The sequence below is a fragment of the Anser cygnoides genome, chromosome 1 (genome assembly GCF_040182565.1).
Source record: "Anser cygnoides isolate HZ-2024a breed goose chromosome 1, Taihu_goose_T2T_genome, whole genome shotgun sequence".
NCBI lineage: Eukaryota > Metazoa > Chordata > Aves > Anseriformes > Anatidae > Anser > Anser cygnoides.
Genome location: NC_089873.1, coordinates 45,590,132 through 45,606,679, shown reverse-complemented (window position 1 = coordinate 45,606,679; position 16,548 = coordinate 45,590,132). Strand labels below are relative to the sequence as shown.

The following is a 16,548-nucleotide window of genomic DNA, read 5'->3' as shown; positions in this document are numbered from 1 at the left end:
AAGAGATGTCCAGAAGATAAAGCCTCCTCTTGTTAACCCTGAAGAGCAGGATCCAGATGCACGAGGCTTCCTTCTCCCCTCCTGTGCTCCAAAGTGAATCAGAAGTGACTACAATGAAGTTCAGATCATGATTCCGGTACACTGTGACAGTAAGGGAGAGGAGAACCAAGCTTTTCCTGATTCATCATCTACTGTGTTCAGCATTTCTCTAAATGACCCTGCCCCAGTGCTGATGTGTGTGTGACAGCCTTCATTTGGCAAGCTGTTATGACTTGCATTGGCTATACTGACCTTGGCCAAGGAGAAAACATAAATAATTACCTCTGCTTGTCTCGGTCAAGTACCTGAGGCTGATTCCTCTTTTAGCATAAACTGGTGGAGCTTCACTGCTCACAACAAGACTCACCTCTGAATGCCATCTATTAAAAATGAACAAAGTGCTCATTGAAAGCAGCAAAATTTTCATCAGGAAAAATGCTAGAGATTAGTGAGTGCTTAATATCTGCTGTACTAATGTTAGGGCTCGTTGTTGTTGTATAGTTTTGTTTGTTAAAAGTATCCTTTGTGTATTTGCATCTTTCTGTTAGTTTTATATTTGTAACTTCCTTTTGATATACATATATATATATATATATTTTTTTTTTTTCTGCGAAGGTGAACATTAGGGCCTTGATCATGTAATCTGTTCTGTGTCACCAGATCTTTATATGGCCTGAAGTCAATATGGCCTTTGGAGAGTTGAGTGCACAATTCAGATTACAAATATAATGCTGGATTGAAGGAGCTCGATTTTCACCTGCTCGGGGTACATTTAAATACCATTACACATCCTCTGCTGCCATCTTATGGCCATTGTATTTATGGTCATGAGACAGTACCCTACGTTACTTTTGAAGGATTTTAAAATGCACAGCCCGTGAGTGGGTTTCCTTCCCCATTCACTTCATAATGCATCATACGCTAAAAGGCCAGAAAAAAAAAATAGGCAAGAGACATGATCTGCAACTGAATTATATCCATTTGGATTGATAGCGACTCTCACATTCTAGAGTGGCTGTTTTTCCTGACTGTGAATTTTCCACTAGAGCCTTTCACAGTTGTTAGCTATTTTTTATCTCTACACAAACAAGAGAGGAGGTGCCTCTGAATAAATTCACAACCCTTTCTCTGCACTCACTTCGCTAGTTGAATAACTGCTTTCTGAAGTGCAGCCCAAAGTGATGGGGCAGTTCCAAGGAGAAGTGGATAGGCTGCATTTATCACTTTGCATCATCCTTCATGTCTTCAACTTTTGCATCATCTTTCACATCATCATCTTATACCACCAGTGGCTGCAGATATTGTCACTCACTCAGAATCAGAATCAGTTAGTGCAGTGTTATAGATCATGTTGAGGCAACCCAGTACAAGACCTTTTTGTCATCCCTCATGCTATTTCAGCAAATGCTCTCTGTCCACAGAAAACAAGCAGCTGCACAGATGCTGCCTTTCCCATGGAATCACACTATGACTGCAGGTGCCCCTCTTCAAAATCTGTCTGACCAACCTATCACTAGCAGGCAATGAAAAGCAAGCTTCAATTCTCTGTGTCACAGAGTGAGGCCCTGACAACTACTTTTTGCTGTTTTTCTGTGCAGAAATATTGTCAGAGGCCATGGGTCTTTGCATGTGGGTAGCTCATTGCCCTTTGATTGGAAGGTTAACTGGAAAGTGGCCAGTAGAGAGGGATTAGTCTTGGTGTAGAATATGGATTTATACCCTCATTCTGAGTGTACCCATTTAAATAGTTCAACAAGATGCCACTCTGTAGTGGTGTAAGTGGAGGATTGGTAGCACACTATTAGGAACTGGGAGGAACTAAGGAGGAGTGGGGCAGTTATGTTATCTCTGCTTCCAGATGGGATCCCAACCTACCATGCATTCCTGTGTTGGCTTTATCAGAGCTCAGCACTTCATTAAGGGGACTTTTTAAGCTCTTAGGTAGGGACAGTACTCTCCACCTCATCTTCACATATAGTCCTCAGGAGAAAACTCCCTTAGACTTATCCAAGTAAGAGTTTTCTTCCTCTTTGCAAGAAAAAGAGTGGAAGATACCTTAGAATAAAGAGCAATATCAAGGCGACGGACATCTACACCAGCTAAAGTTGGAGTGAAGAAACAACTCATAAAGTCTCAGTGATTCTAGATGCTTCCCTATGGATTATGGCCCTACTTCTACCAGTAAACTGCCTGGCTTGATTAATGACATCTGAATTGCTTTAAGAATCTACCGAACAATCTTTGGTTGAAGAATTGTCACAAAGACATGAGTGCAAATTAAAAACTTCAGAATTCAAGAAAAAAGGAAAAGAAACAGATGCAGGTGTTCTCTACTTCAGCTCAACGCTCTTAATAGTGTCTTGGGTGGACTCTAGGATGTCAGTACCTCTGCTGGCCAGCCTTCTGTTGCTGATCTCCTTGCGAAGACTGGTAAGAGGGGTAAACATTGTACTTTGTTTGAAATGGTGAAATCACTTATCCCACTGAAATAAAACCTTTTTTTTTTTTTTAAATAAATGTTAAGTATGATTTTTTTTTAAGGAACGTTGGATTGGGTCTCATAGAACTGTTCCTCTCCTTTTCCAGCCTGTTTCATCTGAGACTCTGACAACACCAATGTGTTGTTGGATGGGCAGTGGCCATATTGCTCTGTTCCTTGAAACTGTCTTTTAGCTCCCCCTCAAAGAAATTACAGTACCATGAAGAAATAAAATGAATCCCGCTATAGTTTATGGGCCATTCTAACTTCAGAGAAAGCTATCAATTTAGTTATGTGTCTAGGATGAATGTCTGAGATGAAGTGAGTATCTACTTGCAGAGTTTAGCTACCAACTGGCTACAATACTTGACTAGTCCACTAAGAGATCAAAAAGGGAAAAGAGCTGTTGTCAAACACACCATTTCTTAGATGTTATCACACAGGGTTTTTATTAATTAGAAATACTAGAAACAGGTCATTAGTGTCATTTCACAGACAGAATATATTATAAATTATTTTCCTGTTATAGCATCCTGTTATTTAAATACTTACTTGTGTTTTTAATGTTTATTTACATAACAAGTCCAGCTGGCCTTAGTGAAAGAAACTGGGTAAGTAAAAGTTTTGGCACAGTACTACTATATTGTCTTTGTTGAACATCATGCTCTGGAGCCAGAACATGTCCGAGAGGTATTATAGGACAGAAAGAAGAAATTCACCCCTGAGATGTGTGCAGGTTTCACTGCCTCAGAATATTGTTTTGTTCATTCTTTCTCTCTTCAAAACCACTTACTAATCATGAAAAGAATATTGAAACCAATGGATTATGGGTCTGTCTTATTGGCCCTATCCCCTTGCCCTCTGAAGAGAAAACTCTTCTGAAGTTTTTGATGTCACTGACTGCCATAAAATAAGAACTCTAGCGTTCTGGTTGGTATTTGCCTGAGGTGGGGCTTTGGCGTGATGTTGCTCAGCAAGGGCTTGTTGAAAATGCCTGCCTGCTGTGCTTTTTCTGCCAATAATGAAAAAAATTAAAAGAGACGGTAGGGAAAAACCTGGTTTGCATCCACAGATATACATAAAATCTCATTCTGATGCTAACCTGCATTTGTTTTTTGATTTGCAGTCTGTGTCCCATCTTATGATGGATATGGCTTTACATTCCTTTGATGACCAGTACCTGGGATGCAGAGAGCAGGTGATGGAAGAACTGGAGAGAGGAGACTATTTCCATAAGGAAATAGCTGCTAATAAAAACTATTTGAGTCTTTGGAAGAAGGCTCAGAAGGCTTTGTTAAAGAGCCCTGTAGGTCTCTTAAGGGAAATGCATGAGAGTCATGCCATAGTCCTCATGGCTTACACCATGAATTCTTCCCTGCACTCTCAGCTGAACTGGGCCACATCCACAGCGGGAAGCTCTCCAGAGCAGTACAGACACAACTTCAGTTTCAAATATTTTCACTTTTACCTAACGACTGCTATCCAGATAATGAAGCAATGGCAGAGCAGCAAGGAGACCATGGGGAAACATAAGTGCTACCGAGTGCATAGGGGTGTAAAAGACTTACATATTGAAGCCACGGTAGGCAGAAGAGTGCGATTTGGCCGTTTCACTTCTACGTCTCGCCTCTGGAATGAAGCCCAGAAGTTTGGAAATGAAACTTTGTTCACAGTGACAACTTGCCTGGGAGCAGCTCTGCAAGGCTTTTCTTACCACACATCTGAGAAGGAAGTCCTCATTCCCCCTTATGAGGTGTTCATTGTCAAAAACTTCTTCCGGACAGAGTACGGCAACCGGCTGCACCTGCATTCTGTGGGGAATTACAGCAAGTACCACTGCCAGCTCTTGGAAGGTACTGCATATAGTCCCTTTGGGCAGGTGGGATGCAGGACAGTCTGTTCTCAAGTACCCCAATCAGCCCTCATCAGCTGTACCTATAGAGGGCCACACACAAGGTCCAATCTGTAGCCTACCTCCTGTGTTTGCCTGTGAGAGCCACATGACCCAGTTTTCACCCATTTGTCACGAAACCTGTGAGACCCTACAGCTCACTGATGATTAATCCACCCGCTACATAACAGATCTCAGGGTTCTTTTCGGCGTGCACTTATCCCATCTGCCATTGCAAGGATGTTGCAGGATACATGCGCTGGGGCCCCAGCATCCCTATTGCAATGGCAGATGAGATTTTCAGGCAGCCTGAATTCAGATATTATCCTGGTGGCTTGCAAGGCAGCTACACTTCAGGCCTCAGGATTACACTGGACTTTGATCCACCACTACTCTGGCAGGCTCAGGTAAATACAAACAAAACTACTGTTGCTTTAGTCCTGTTCTCTCTCCTGTGGCAGAAGAGAGGAGGGGTGCTGATCGGCAAAGCACATTCTGTCGGTTTCTTGGCTACAGAGATAACTGTTCTGTGCTGGAAGACCACATTGGGTCTGTTCCACAGCCCTGTCCTAAGAGTCCTCCACCAATACGGGACTCTTGCTTTTGTCTCTTTGGAAAACAGTGTGTCAGTGCAACCTCTGGGCACAAAACAGTCATTCAGGAATGAGAATTTTTGCCCAGCCCTAAGCCAGAATAGTAGGTAGACTGGAGAAAGTGTCTGTTTGGGGCAAATGCTGTGTTAGCAAGGGCAGGAAGCTCTAATCAGATAAAGGAGGTCTAAGTGACTGCTCTCTTCACTTTTTTTTCAGCTTCAAGAATTGAGAACAGTGGTTCTACTGCCTCTGCCTCTGCTGTTCTTCCTGGTGTAGTTGGAGTTTTCTTGTGCTTGGCTAAGCAATGACCGATTCTCTGGCTACATCCAGATGTATACATTTGATTATCAAGACAGAAAATAGACAGGAAATCAGTCGCTGGAGTTACTGTTGTTACAGAAGGTTCATCACTTCCCTCACTTTTAGCCTCAGCTCTCCAGATGAAACTGAGTCATTCAGCCTAGCTCATCAAAACAGACACTCCCTGGACTCATTCAGACAGAAGGGCATTTATCTATGGCCTTACTGAAGAGCAGGGCAGTGACACCATTCACTGTAGGTAGTTTGTCCCTTAGGCATTCAGGAAAGACACACATGGACTTTAACAACATCTTTACAGATCTCTTAGTAACTTTTAGTGAGAGTGCATCTGGCTGTGTGATGGAGAAGGCACCATGGTGGTAGACTGGTGGGTAAGTGTGCAGCCTTACATATCTCCTGTAAGTGCCGTGTCCCTGGTGACAGCCAAGGCTATGGCTGCAGCACATCTGCCTTTCCCCAATACATGATCCCATACACCAAAGCCATCTGATAGCTCTCATCTCAAACTGACCATCTGCATCTCACACGCAGAGGACAGAAGCTTAAAGCTTTCTTGAGACACGAACTTAGCAGCAGAGGGTCACAAGATGTGTCAGGACTGTCTTCAGCTTTTATGTTTGCCTTTAGCATTTCTTTTGAAAAAGTCAGGCAGGTGATGTGTTCCTAACAGTCCTCTACTGGCTGATGAATATCTGTTGGTTATTTTACACTGAAATGAAGGAGAGCCTGTGGAACCCACTGCTCTCTTCATGGGTGTTGGATGTGACTGAAATTTATTTACCTGTCTTTTTGCTTCAGTGCTCTGCAATGATTAATGATGGAGGTTGAACTTCTACATGTTCAGTTACCAGTTCTGGTAACTTAGATGCCCAAGCTAGAACAGCTATGAAGTTCTTCCATCTCCAAAACATAACAATGTGGAAAAGATAAAGAACATTTTCTGCCTGCAAAATCCCCCTTCCAGTATGCCTACCCTACTTCTTCACCCCTGGTTCCTCACCCCTTGGGCCTGGGCTGAGGCTATGGTCAAGAGACCAGTTGTGGTGATTTAACTTTGCGGAGGAGTCACTAAATAACTGAACTGAAACTCACTGATACGTTTCATAAATGACCCCTGAGTGGTAACACCTCTCAGTCACCAGTGAACTTGGCAGGAAGCTGTATTCACCATCACCCCTCCAAAGTGGTAAGCAACAAGTTAGCTATCCAAATGAGATCTGAATATAAGAGGACTGCACAAGTTGCTGACCAGCTAATTAGTTAAAAGTAAGGGTATTCAAAAGCATCTGGGTGAACTGCTTTACTCTCCAAGCAGCTCCATGAAAGCTTGGTGGTGCCGTTCCCTTGGAAATCCTGAGGCAAGGAGTGCAGAACTTCAGGCACCTGAGAATTAGAAATGTAGACACCTAAGGAATGTGGGGGTCTTTGTTTTTTTTGGGGGGTAGACTAAAAGGAGTAGCTTGAGGCTCAGCATTGCAGGTACCAGATTTAGGCGTATGCAATGCCAGACGCCATCATCTAATCATCTAATATGTAGTAGCATGTTCTGTCAAACTGAACTACTGCTCCTGAAATCCTGAGACATATTTGTCTGCACAGTTAGAAAAGATTTAATACAGAACTATTTTACTATTAGCTTATTTTGTATCTATATTTCACACCACATTTTTGTTGCTTTTGTTTTACCAGTGATTTCAAATAATTTATCAACAGAACTTTATTTTGACGCCTAAATGCTCAGAGATAACTAGGTACAGATTTCAGAAAGAACTACGGAGAGAATCAGAAGCAGCTGCTGCAGATATGTCTTGTACGGGCATGTTCAAACCTGCTCAAACTTTCCATCGAGGGTAAAGGAATCAAGATGAACTTCTAACACATCAGTACATTTATGGAGCTTCCAACTTTTCTGCTATTGCTGGGATGCAGGATTCCAGCATTTTAACAAAGAGTTGGAATGCTTCACAAGGTGGCCTCAGCACTCTGAAAGCCTCCTCTAAGTAGTCAGCTGCTGTTTTCAGGCTTTTCTTTATGGTTCTGTGTCCTTGAAGGAGGGTCCGTATGAAAAGAAAAGAGGAGGAGGGTAGAGAACGAAGTCTGAGCTGTTGTGATGTTTCACCTGAGGAGGAGCCGCTTGCTGTGGTGCTTGGTGGCTCATTTTGTTGCAGCATCTTAGCGATATCAGCATAGTCCAAGAGAAGTTCTGATACATGGAGGGACAAAGCAGGTGAACTCAGTAACTGATGAACAGCAGCCTCTACTGTGTCAGGGAAATTATCTTTTTTTAACATCACTCCAACAAGTGCACCCACGATGCTTCCTACAACCCCCTTATAATTCTCATAAAGACCTTTTACTGTAGCCACGTTGTCCTGCAAAGTGTTGATGGGACCAGCAATTCTAGCATAAAAACTTCGGCTTATGCTTCCCTCTTCATCTGTGTCATATCCCATGGTGGCTTGCATCTCTTTCAAAGCACTGATCAGGAGCTGCAGATTCTCTTTAATGCTAAAGTTTTCTTTTACTGCCAAGATGGGGAATTCAGTGCCAAGATACTGATTGAGGATTTTGAATATTGCATTGGTTGAAGAGACATAGATGTATACTAAGTCATACAGATTCTCGCAGGCCTTAATGATCCTTTCTTTATCACTCTTAAAACCGAGGCGGGCTAACATTTCCGGAGTGAGGGTTTGGCTCTGAAAAGTAAACAGAAGAAATCCAGGAGACAGGGAAGGGTGGATGGGTGGGGGAGTGAAAATATTTTCATCTAGAATGTTACATTTCTGAAACTAGTATTACAAATTATCAAACTACCTGACCCTCCCCCCAGGCCTTCAGAATTAGAAAAAACTCTTTGTTAGCCTCTGAAGGGGCCTTACCAAGCAGGCCAGCAAAATATGGTGTAAACAGCTGCAAGTGTGGTTATTCTTGTGGATGCAGGAATTACAGATCTGACCTTCAGCATGTCATCTGAAAAGCAACAGAAGTAGTGTTTTTTAGAATTATTCTCTCCTTTTTGATGTTTATTGGTAAATTTATGGAAGTCCTATCAAACAATCTACTTTACATCATCCTTAGAAATGTAACCCTTTGGATTGTATGTACTGGTGGTTCTGCACAGAATTAAGTGTATTCTGGGGAGGGGGAATGGACACAGCAGAGTCAAATGCACCAGTCATCTACATGCAGCAGGCAAAGCAATTGAAAGCTGAGCAATGCAATGTTTTCTCAGGCTAGTGCTTCCTGTGAAGTGACCCACCTTTGTCAGTTCATACAGTGGCTAGACATTGCAAGCGTTCCTTGAGAGGTGGAAGCAAAAAACATTCTCCTTGCCTTGGCTCCCCTCTTGCTACCGTTCTGACTACCAAGCAAGTTCTGCCCTTCTGCTTACACCAAAGAGCCCTTCCAAGGCCAACTGCCAGCACAGTCCTGGGACAACACGCTGCTGGGGGACTGCTTCTGATATTGTCTTTGTCTGTGCTAGAGCCCTGGGAAGACAGACTGGTTGCATCAGACAAATTTTATCAGCTCCATCCCACTCCATACTCTTTAAGGCTTTTCTCTCAGTATGCAGCTCAACTCTTTGCCTCTTCCTTCTTTCCCTTCCCATGAAGCAAGTGGTATGAAATTACATGAAACAGCAAAATGTTTTTCAGTATCCACTGTTGTTCACCCAGAGCTGTCTCTGGGACTCCACATCTTCTTCCACTCTCAGAGCACCAGAGGAAAGAACCTGGGAAATTGCAGCAAAGAAGGGTGAGAGACACTTCAGATGAAGTCCTTTCCCCAGACTTCATATAGATATGAAACAACAGCTATTTATCTTCCTTGAAGAGCTGGAGTAAAGCAGGAACAAAACTGCTTGTCTATTGTTTAAAAGATTTTCATGTTCCAAAGGATAGATAGAGACTCAAAAGAGAATTTGCACCCACTGCTAACCTTGAGAATCTAAAATTGGCTTCCAGACTACAGAATGTGTCACTGGCAGTTGCCAGCCCGATGAATTCATTTCAGTCCTATATTTGAAGAAATATTTCAGGACTACATGACATTCTCAGTCAATAACAGGAGTCACAGATGGGAAAAAGCTGTGACCAACTAACTGACCATTGCAGACGTAATAGTTGTAGTGAAATGATTACTGTTCTCTCATAGCTCATCTTCACATGTCTACAGCTCTGAAAACAAGTGGGGTTTGGTACTCTGTCTCTGAGTTGAATACAATAGCTCATTTTTCATGGGAAAAGAAGCCGGCAGTTGCAGATTACTTGTTTTATGCTTGATCTTGCACTTTCATCTGAGAACCACTCTCTCCTGAGGAGGCAACACTGGCAACCAGATGCTAGTGGGCAGCAGGTCCATCTCTTGAAGGATCAGAGCTTGGAAGATGTCTAGCCTGGATGAATGTAGAAGTACAAGCTTTTTTTTGCTGGGACACACAAAGCCTGTACCGATTTCACTGTCAGTGCTATTTTTCTATTTACGTGGGACTGTTCAACTTTTCTTCCATAATTCACAGGTGTACAAAACCAGTCATGGCAACAATTCATTATTTCAAAAACAGAAATAAAGATTTATAAATCCCTATATGAAACCAAATCTTGTACCTATATGAATAAAAAGTGCTTCCCAACATGTTTTATATCCTGAGAACAGCAAGTAATAACTTCCCCTTTCAGCCCTGGCTGTAGGTACTTGTGATGGTACCTCTCTCATAGGCAGACACATTCATGCTGTACCTGTCCTCTTCAGGAACAGACAGCCTTAGGAGGAAAATAACAATTTTGAACTAGCATCAAATAAACTGTGTTAAAATTGGAAGAAAGGGGAAACGAGGAAGAAAATGAGAAAAATCAGGGTAAACATCACATAATAAAATTAATGACAAGCAGGCAGGCAACAGGACCCAGCTGAAGCCCAGCTCTGGATTCCTAACTCATCAGATGCTGCTGGAAACCACCAGAGGAACACAGGGGAAAGAGGATGAGATCACTGTCCTGTACGCATTCATCTGATTGCAGGAGCACTCAGGCAAAAACAGGTAGGCAGTCTAAATGTTTAACTAGAAAATCCTCTGGGAAAAATCTCTGTGGAGCTCGAGAAATAGGCAGAAATACAGAAATATATCTGGCCTGCCTAACTCTAGAGAACAACTGTAAAAATTGGCAAAAGTGTTAATGTGAAGAGTAAGAGGCAGTTTTACGTTTAAAGGACATGAAATGAACAGCAGTCATAGGAAGCTGAAAGAATGGTTCATACAGAATAGATACATGCTCTAAGTCTCCTCCACAGCTTTCTTGTATGTAAAATGTTCATTGATGTGCTGTTCCTTTTGGAACATTTTTTTCTTCTCAATTTCTGCAAATGAGCATAAACAAATGGCCTTTCAACAAAACATCACCGGAGTGGAAAGGATTAATCTAACACTGAGTCAGAGAGCAAGCCGCCAACATCCCAGAGGCAGAGCTGATATGAAATCATACTGTCAGGGTTTTATGTTTCCTGAAAATCACAAACTTTTACTGTATATGAACTTTGCTTCCTCCAGCTTGAAGAAAGATGAGTTAAAGAGTTTATTCTCTTAACAGAGATACAAGGTAAGCAGCTGAAAGAAATGTACACTGCTGTGCAAAAGAATGTGGAAAAAAATATCCCTTCAGACTGGTTTGTATTTCAAAGCTGAGACTAAAAGCCGTCCAGAGGACTGCTGAAATCATTCTGTGTTTCTACAGTGATTTTGTTGGGGAGGGTGTGCTTAGTGAAATACAGCTGGGTCAGTGCCAGTTGATTTACAGTTAGCAGATAATGCAAGAACTCCAGAGGACCAAAATGACATGAATGTATCTTTTAAGAAAAAAAATCTAGCTAGTCTCCTACACACAACTATTTGTACCTATAGCTGTGGTGTGTAGGCACCAAGAGCAAGAAAGGACTTATCTTGGAAAAATGAAAAGTAATGCATGAAGGTGGCCCAGATTTGCAATAAAAGGGTTGAGAAAATGAAAGTACCAAGAAACCAGTCATCCTACTCCTTCATAGTCTGCCCCCGTTGCAACGTAAGATGCATGCATCTAAGTCAAAATCATGCTAAAGAATTTTTACTTTGCAGCTGGTGATGGGTTAAGAGAAGGTGGCACAGAGTTGATTATAGAAGCTTAGAGATGAGAAGTAACTCCACAATCACTGGTAACTCAGTCACTTTGGACTCTGTATGTTGTCAGGAAGGTAATGCTTGACATTCACCAGTGAAAAAACAATGGAGATTCAATGACAGCATTAGAAAGGGACGTGATTAGGAATATTGAAGAAATAATCAATGAGGGAAAAGGGACTAAATATCAGGGAAGAAAACACAGTTGGAGCTGTGTGTAAGGTGAAATAGGTTAGGATGCGTTTGGGATAGACAATTTTGCTGTTCTCTTTGAATTCCCAAATGTGAGGTGATTAGTATGCACACAAAGTTCTTATATGGTAACATTTCCTCTTAAATGCAAGAAGTGGCTTTAAACACCCTTACGCTGATACAGACTGTGCCCACTCTACCAATCATCATAGTCATTTAAAAATTAGATGCCACTGACTGAAAAAAATAGGCTGATACAAAAGTGTCTCTGTAACAGGCCTTTCATTTCCACAGCTTATTTTAGACTTTGCTGACTAGATGAGCTTGTTCTGTTTTTTAGTGAACTAGTTCTGCTTCTACCATCTGCAGTTTCCTAGGTGAAGAAAGACCCACGCTCATTTTAACAATATGCTAATTACATATTTGTTAGCTGGTTTTGTTGCTCTCATGTCTCATAAGGTCCTTTTGCAATCATTTGGCTAATGATATGAATCAATGTTTAAGATTTCTAGATTTACAAGCTATGTTTTGGGATTTGATTTGCTGAGTATAAAAAGAATCAGTGAGGCAGGGACAAAGCAGCTTACATTTCACTGTTTTTTAAGGGCTGGGATTATGGATGTAAACAGTGAGAACTTTCTTTGATCTCTTGAAGTAGTTTATTTCTGAAGAATGGCGCTGAGTGACCTCCTTTATCCAGATAACCCGAAGAGACGACAAGAATTGATCCATCTGCACCAGGAATTGCTTGACTGCATGTCCATGAATTTCCACGCAACAAATGAGCTGGCTGGAGTTCTGAACGCACACCTGGGATGTACTATTAGCCACATCAAGATGAGAGAGAGCAGCACGGTCAAGGAAAACTGTGACATTATCATTCAAGCGATGAGTGAGATTCAGCGTCAGGTACAGAAGATTGATAGTGACATGAAGGAGAAGCTAGAGCCTGTGCTATACCAGAAGCTGTATGACATCAAAGAGCCTGAGCTGGAGAAAATTGCAATAGCCCATCGAGTTTTTTCCATCATTCTTGGAGAAGCAACTTCAACAGCTGGGATGGTAGCTATCAAACTAATTGGCTCCAACCTTATAACTCTCACTGTTAGCAAACTCGTCAGCCTCCTTGCACAGATCGGGGCATCCGTTCTTGGGGGAATCAGCATCACCATTCTTGGGCTCGGCATTGAAATGATCCTCCATGCCATTCTGGGAGCTGTGGAGAGGAATCAGCTTCTGGCTGCTGTGAGAAGCTATGAGGAGCACCTGGCTGAGTTTAAAGAAGCCTCAGAAAAATACCAGCGTGCCATACATGAAGTGACTTCTTCGGTCAGACACCAGGTTCAGTGAATGAAGTCGATGTTCTCTTTCCTGCTGTGACAACAACTGCAGCAGCTACTTCTGCAGATTTTTTTTTTGTTTCATTATGGTAGATGAAATTTGGATTTTTTTTTTCTTATTAGTGGCAGCAGAGCAAAAAATGTGTCAGATCAGAGAACTGGCACAGAAATATGTTAATAGTAAACTGGCTTAAAGGTGTTCCTGGGAGGCAACAGTTTAAATACTTGGCACCTTTTCAGCTGTTTTCCAGAATGCATTGTAGATAACCTTGAAATGTTATTAGTAGTGGTGACAATAATATTCACTGCTGGAACAGTAGTGGAGAGAAGGTGTGATTTTTCTCTTACTGAGTTTCTTTGTCAAAATGACATCATGATAGGAGAAAATTATTTCAACAAAGCATTCCATATCATCATCTAGATGGTTCATCAGAACACATGTAGTTGCTAAACTCTCTTAGTGTGGATTTGTTCTAAATCTGATAGGCTCAATTCCCTGTTCATAGAAGCGATTACAAGGACTAGCTGAAGCACATTTATCTGCTATTTCCTGTCCCATTCCTGCCTGAGGAGCCAGCCAGAGATCTTTAAATAAAATCTAATGCCAGCAGATTAACAGATAGGAAAATCATGGGCCTACAGCCAAACACACACAACCTTGCCCCACAGCTGAGGGAAACCAGCTGTAGAGCAGCAGGCGTGTCTGACTGTGAGCGACCACTCATGCTCAGTATTGCCCTGCTCCTGCTCATCCACAGGTGAACATTTCTGTGCACAGCTGCTGCTCTGTTTATTGACATGGCACTATGCACTTAAACAAGGGTTTGTAGGATTACAGCCCTATTAATGTGCTGAATTTGTTTTCTAGTTCTTTACAAGCCACCAATGCGGGACTGCCAAGAACATGCACAGATTCTTCATTTCACAAAGTGCTACCAAATGTCCTTATTTTGCAGATTTTAAAAACAAAGCTAGAAGAACATGATTTGCTGTCAAGCTCTGATTTGCTGTGGTTTGCCTTTTTTTTGCTTTGATCTTTGAAGAAAAAAAAGAATTAATAAAAATATATCTATTTTAAGAGCTCTCTTTCCTGTACTTATTTTTTGTTGTCACAAAGATCAATCTCAAACCAAATCATGAAAAAGATTAAAATCTTCATTATACATGCAGTTTATCAATTCCTGTTTATCTCCATGATAGATTAATCTAGTAAAATTATAGTCAGTAGAATGTATAGATCCATTTAGTACCAGCTCCCCCCATATTAGAAGCATAGTCAAATTCATACATACTTGTTAATATTCAATATTATATGTTTATTTTAATAGCTAGACCGTGCCTGTGAAAATAGAGAGACGTGTGAAATTACATCAAAGAAGTTCTCCATTCCATCGTCTTCTTAACTATCCCCCCCCACCCCCCGCCAGCCTCCTACTATCCCAATCTTAAATCATTATCTTCCGACTCCTTTTTCTTTTGCGTTCATCTGCATGGAAGCCACTAGATGGCAATGGGAATGCAGCTCTGACAGCCACCAGGGAAAAAGCCCAGGGCTTGGGAGCTTAGGTGGCTGAGAGGCCACGGCTGGAATGAAAAACCAGGACCAGCAGAAGCCGCAGACTGGGTGATGGGGGTCAGGAGAGGGAATTCGGAGGAGACAAAAAGCATTTCCTTACTTAGACAAAAGGTTTGTGGTGACATGGTGACCTGAAACATCTAGTTTCTGTAAGACATGACTTCTCCCTGCTCCTGACCCACATGGCACTCAGTTTAGGGGTATTTTTTTAGAGGCAAGAGATCAGCAGAAGCAGCAATACTTTGAGTGTTGGAGAGGCAGGAGTTCCTGGCTCCTGTTCACTTTCTATGTGCAAATGTACATTCTAATTTAGGAAGAAAAAGCACGAACTCAGTACATATCTGTGAGATTGCTAATCACTGCTGTAGGAGAATAGTGGAGTCAAATAGAAACCAATCTATTGTACTTTTCAGGCATTTTGAAAACAAATTCTAAGCAGTATTGGGGAAGAAGGACATGGAATGAAGATCATAAATCCACACAATTTGTATTTACCTTTTGATGGATCTTTGTTCCTGGTGGTCTTAAAAGAAAGACATCTTCCCTGCAAAAGCAGGTGTGTAAGGTGTTATGTCCATGAGATATTGGAAGATGTTGGAGGTGCTGGAGGCTGATGGTCTGCAGCCTTTTCTGCTTATGAGGTAGAAGGCCGGAATCCTGAGAGAGGTGGGGCAGCCACCCATGACCTCACAGAAGGGTGTGTATGGCACCTTCCAGCCCCACGAGGCAGTGTTGAGGTGAAAAAAACCCACACTGATCTCCTTAAGACCTTCCCAAACTCTTTCCCCCAATTCCAGCAATAAGAAGACCATGGGATTTGCTTGTGTTGCTGACAGGTGTGTTTTTCTTTTTACTAGTTGTTTGTTCTTGAACTCGGTGCAGCATGCATTCAGCTGGCTAAATGCGAGAGACCAGCAGGGCAGAAGGAGTTTACCTCTCTGCTTCTGCTAGGTAACTGAAACACTGTCCCTCCAAATAGGATATACTTGCCTGCTTTTCCTAGCCCTCTGATCAGTCTTACACTTGATCTTCCACGGGTATCATTACCAGTCTGAGGCCAGGCTGCTGGCTCTTCTCTAGACTCCTGGTGCTACCCCCTTGGAGTGACAGAAGTATATGGCAAGTGAGAAGCATGAGGGGACTATCATACTCCACGTCAGCTCCGAGTCAGCAGTCACTCCTGGGAGAAGGCAGCTCCAGCTGCTGCAGTAACACTTTGCCCACCGAGCCCAGTATGGTGATGAGAAACCCAGCCCCCGTGAGGAGCGGGCAGCCCGCAAGGCCTGAGCAATGTCCCCCTCCAGTGATACAGTGATACTGTACAGTCCCATCACACCTCCTTATGCCTTTCCCCTCTGCTCTGTCTGTTGTTTTGAATAAAGATTAAGAATTGAAACTATATTAACGTGTGTGTTTTAGATAAGAACAACTCCAACAAAGAAACTGTAGAACAGGCAAAATGGGTCTAAGTTGGTCCCAAACCCGTGTAGAAACACTGGATTGTTGCAACCAAAATCTGTCCTGCAACAAACTCCTCTCTGTAGCAAGACCAAAATAAAAGAGCAGGCCGAAGAGGCACAAGGTACTCTGCTGCCTGCACACATGGTGAGCAAGAAGTCTGAGGTGCTGAGAGCTCTTAAAACCCTGGCTCTGAAAATGCTCCTGGCCTGGCCGTCTGTCAACTTGGACGTTGTGTAGCTTGTGACTGATGTTGGTGTTAACGTGTTGCAGTTCATAGCCTGGCTTTCATCCGCCTGCAATGATAAAGTTCCAAGTTTGCCCCCTCCCTATCCAGCACAGCACAAGGGGATCCCCCACGTATCTTTATTGTGGTGTTGGTGCGGGCCCTGACAGGGGAGCGCTGCTGAGGCGCTGGTCCCCGGGGGGAGCAGGGGCCCCGCCCCTAACGGCCGCCAGCCCCGCCCCTGCTCCTCCCGGCCCGGCCATAGAGGAGCGGGACCAT

General features: G+C 42.6%; 2 protein-coding genes and 1 long non-coding RNA gene across 7 annotated transcripts; 2 read left to right on the top strand and 1 right to left on the bottom strand.

Annotated features, from left to right (window-relative positions):
- Positions 1-90: 90 nt before the first annotated feature.
- Positions 91-7,865, top strand: ART4 (ADP-ribosyltransferase 4 (inactive) (Dombrock blood group)). Of its 3 annotated transcripts, XM_013196439.3 has the most exons (3): positions 91-2,469; positions 3,645-4,371; positions 5,219-7,865. In XM_013196439.3, exons 1-3 carry the CDS (start codon positions 2,416-2,418, stop codon positions 5,308-5,310), a joined length of 873 nt encoding a protein of 290 aa, XP_013051893.3. In that variant the 5' UTR covers positions 91-2,415; the 3' UTR covers positions 5,311-7,865. The 3 variants fall into 3 exon arrangements, with proteins under 3 accessions (XP_013051893.3, XP_066850318.1, XP_047917175.2); XM_066994217.1 differs by having other exon boundaries at positions 91-4,371; XM_048061218.2 differs by lacking the exon at positions 5,219-7,865 and having other exon boundaries at positions 3,645-5,207.
- A 2-nt stretch (positions 7,866-7,867) lies between these two features.
- LOC106045755 (uncharacterized) lies at positions 7,868-15,590 on the bottom strand. The gene is made up of 3 exons (XR_007162344.2): positions 15,081-15,590; positions 8,206-8,296; positions 7,868-8,022 (listed from the first exon to the last, which is right to left on the bottom strand). It is a non-coding gene; the product is annotated as an uncharacterized lncRNA (long non-coding RNA).
- On the top strand, positions 10,232-14,129 carry SMCO3 (single-pass membrane protein with coiled-coil domains 3). 3 transcript variants are annotated; one of them, XM_013196480.3, is made up of 2 exons: positions 10,232-10,367; positions 12,325-14,027. In XM_013196480.3, the coding sequence occupies exon 2, from the start codon at positions 12,342-12,344 to the stop codon at positions 13,017-13,019; it is 678 nt and encodes a 225-aa protein (XP_013051934.1). In that variant the 5' UTR covers positions 10,232-10,367; positions 12,325-12,341; the 3' UTR covers positions 13,020-14,027. The 3 variants fall into 3 exon arrangements, with proteins under 3 accessions (XP_013051934.1, XP_013051942.1, XP_066850326.1); XM_013196488.3 differs by having other exon boundaries at positions 10,245-10,367; positions 12,328-14,028; XM_066994225.1 differs by lacking the exon at positions 10,232-10,367 and adding an exon at positions 10,382-10,923 and having other exon boundaries at positions 12,325-14,129.
- Positions 15,591-16,548: the final 958 nt, after the last annotated feature.

Coding starts and splice junctions, on each gene's coding strand:
- ART4 (XM_066994217.1), top strand. CDS start 3,540: ATGAAAAAAATTAAAAGAGACGGTAGGGAAAAACCTGGTTTGCATCCA. Junction 4,372..5,218: donor CCACTGCCAGCTCTTGGAAG/GTACTGCATATA, acceptor CTTTTTTTTCAG/CTTCAAGAATTGAGAACAGT.
- SMCO3 (XM_066994225.1), top strand. CDS start 12,342: ATGGCGCTGAGTGACCTCCTTTATCCAGATAACCCGAAGAGACGACAA.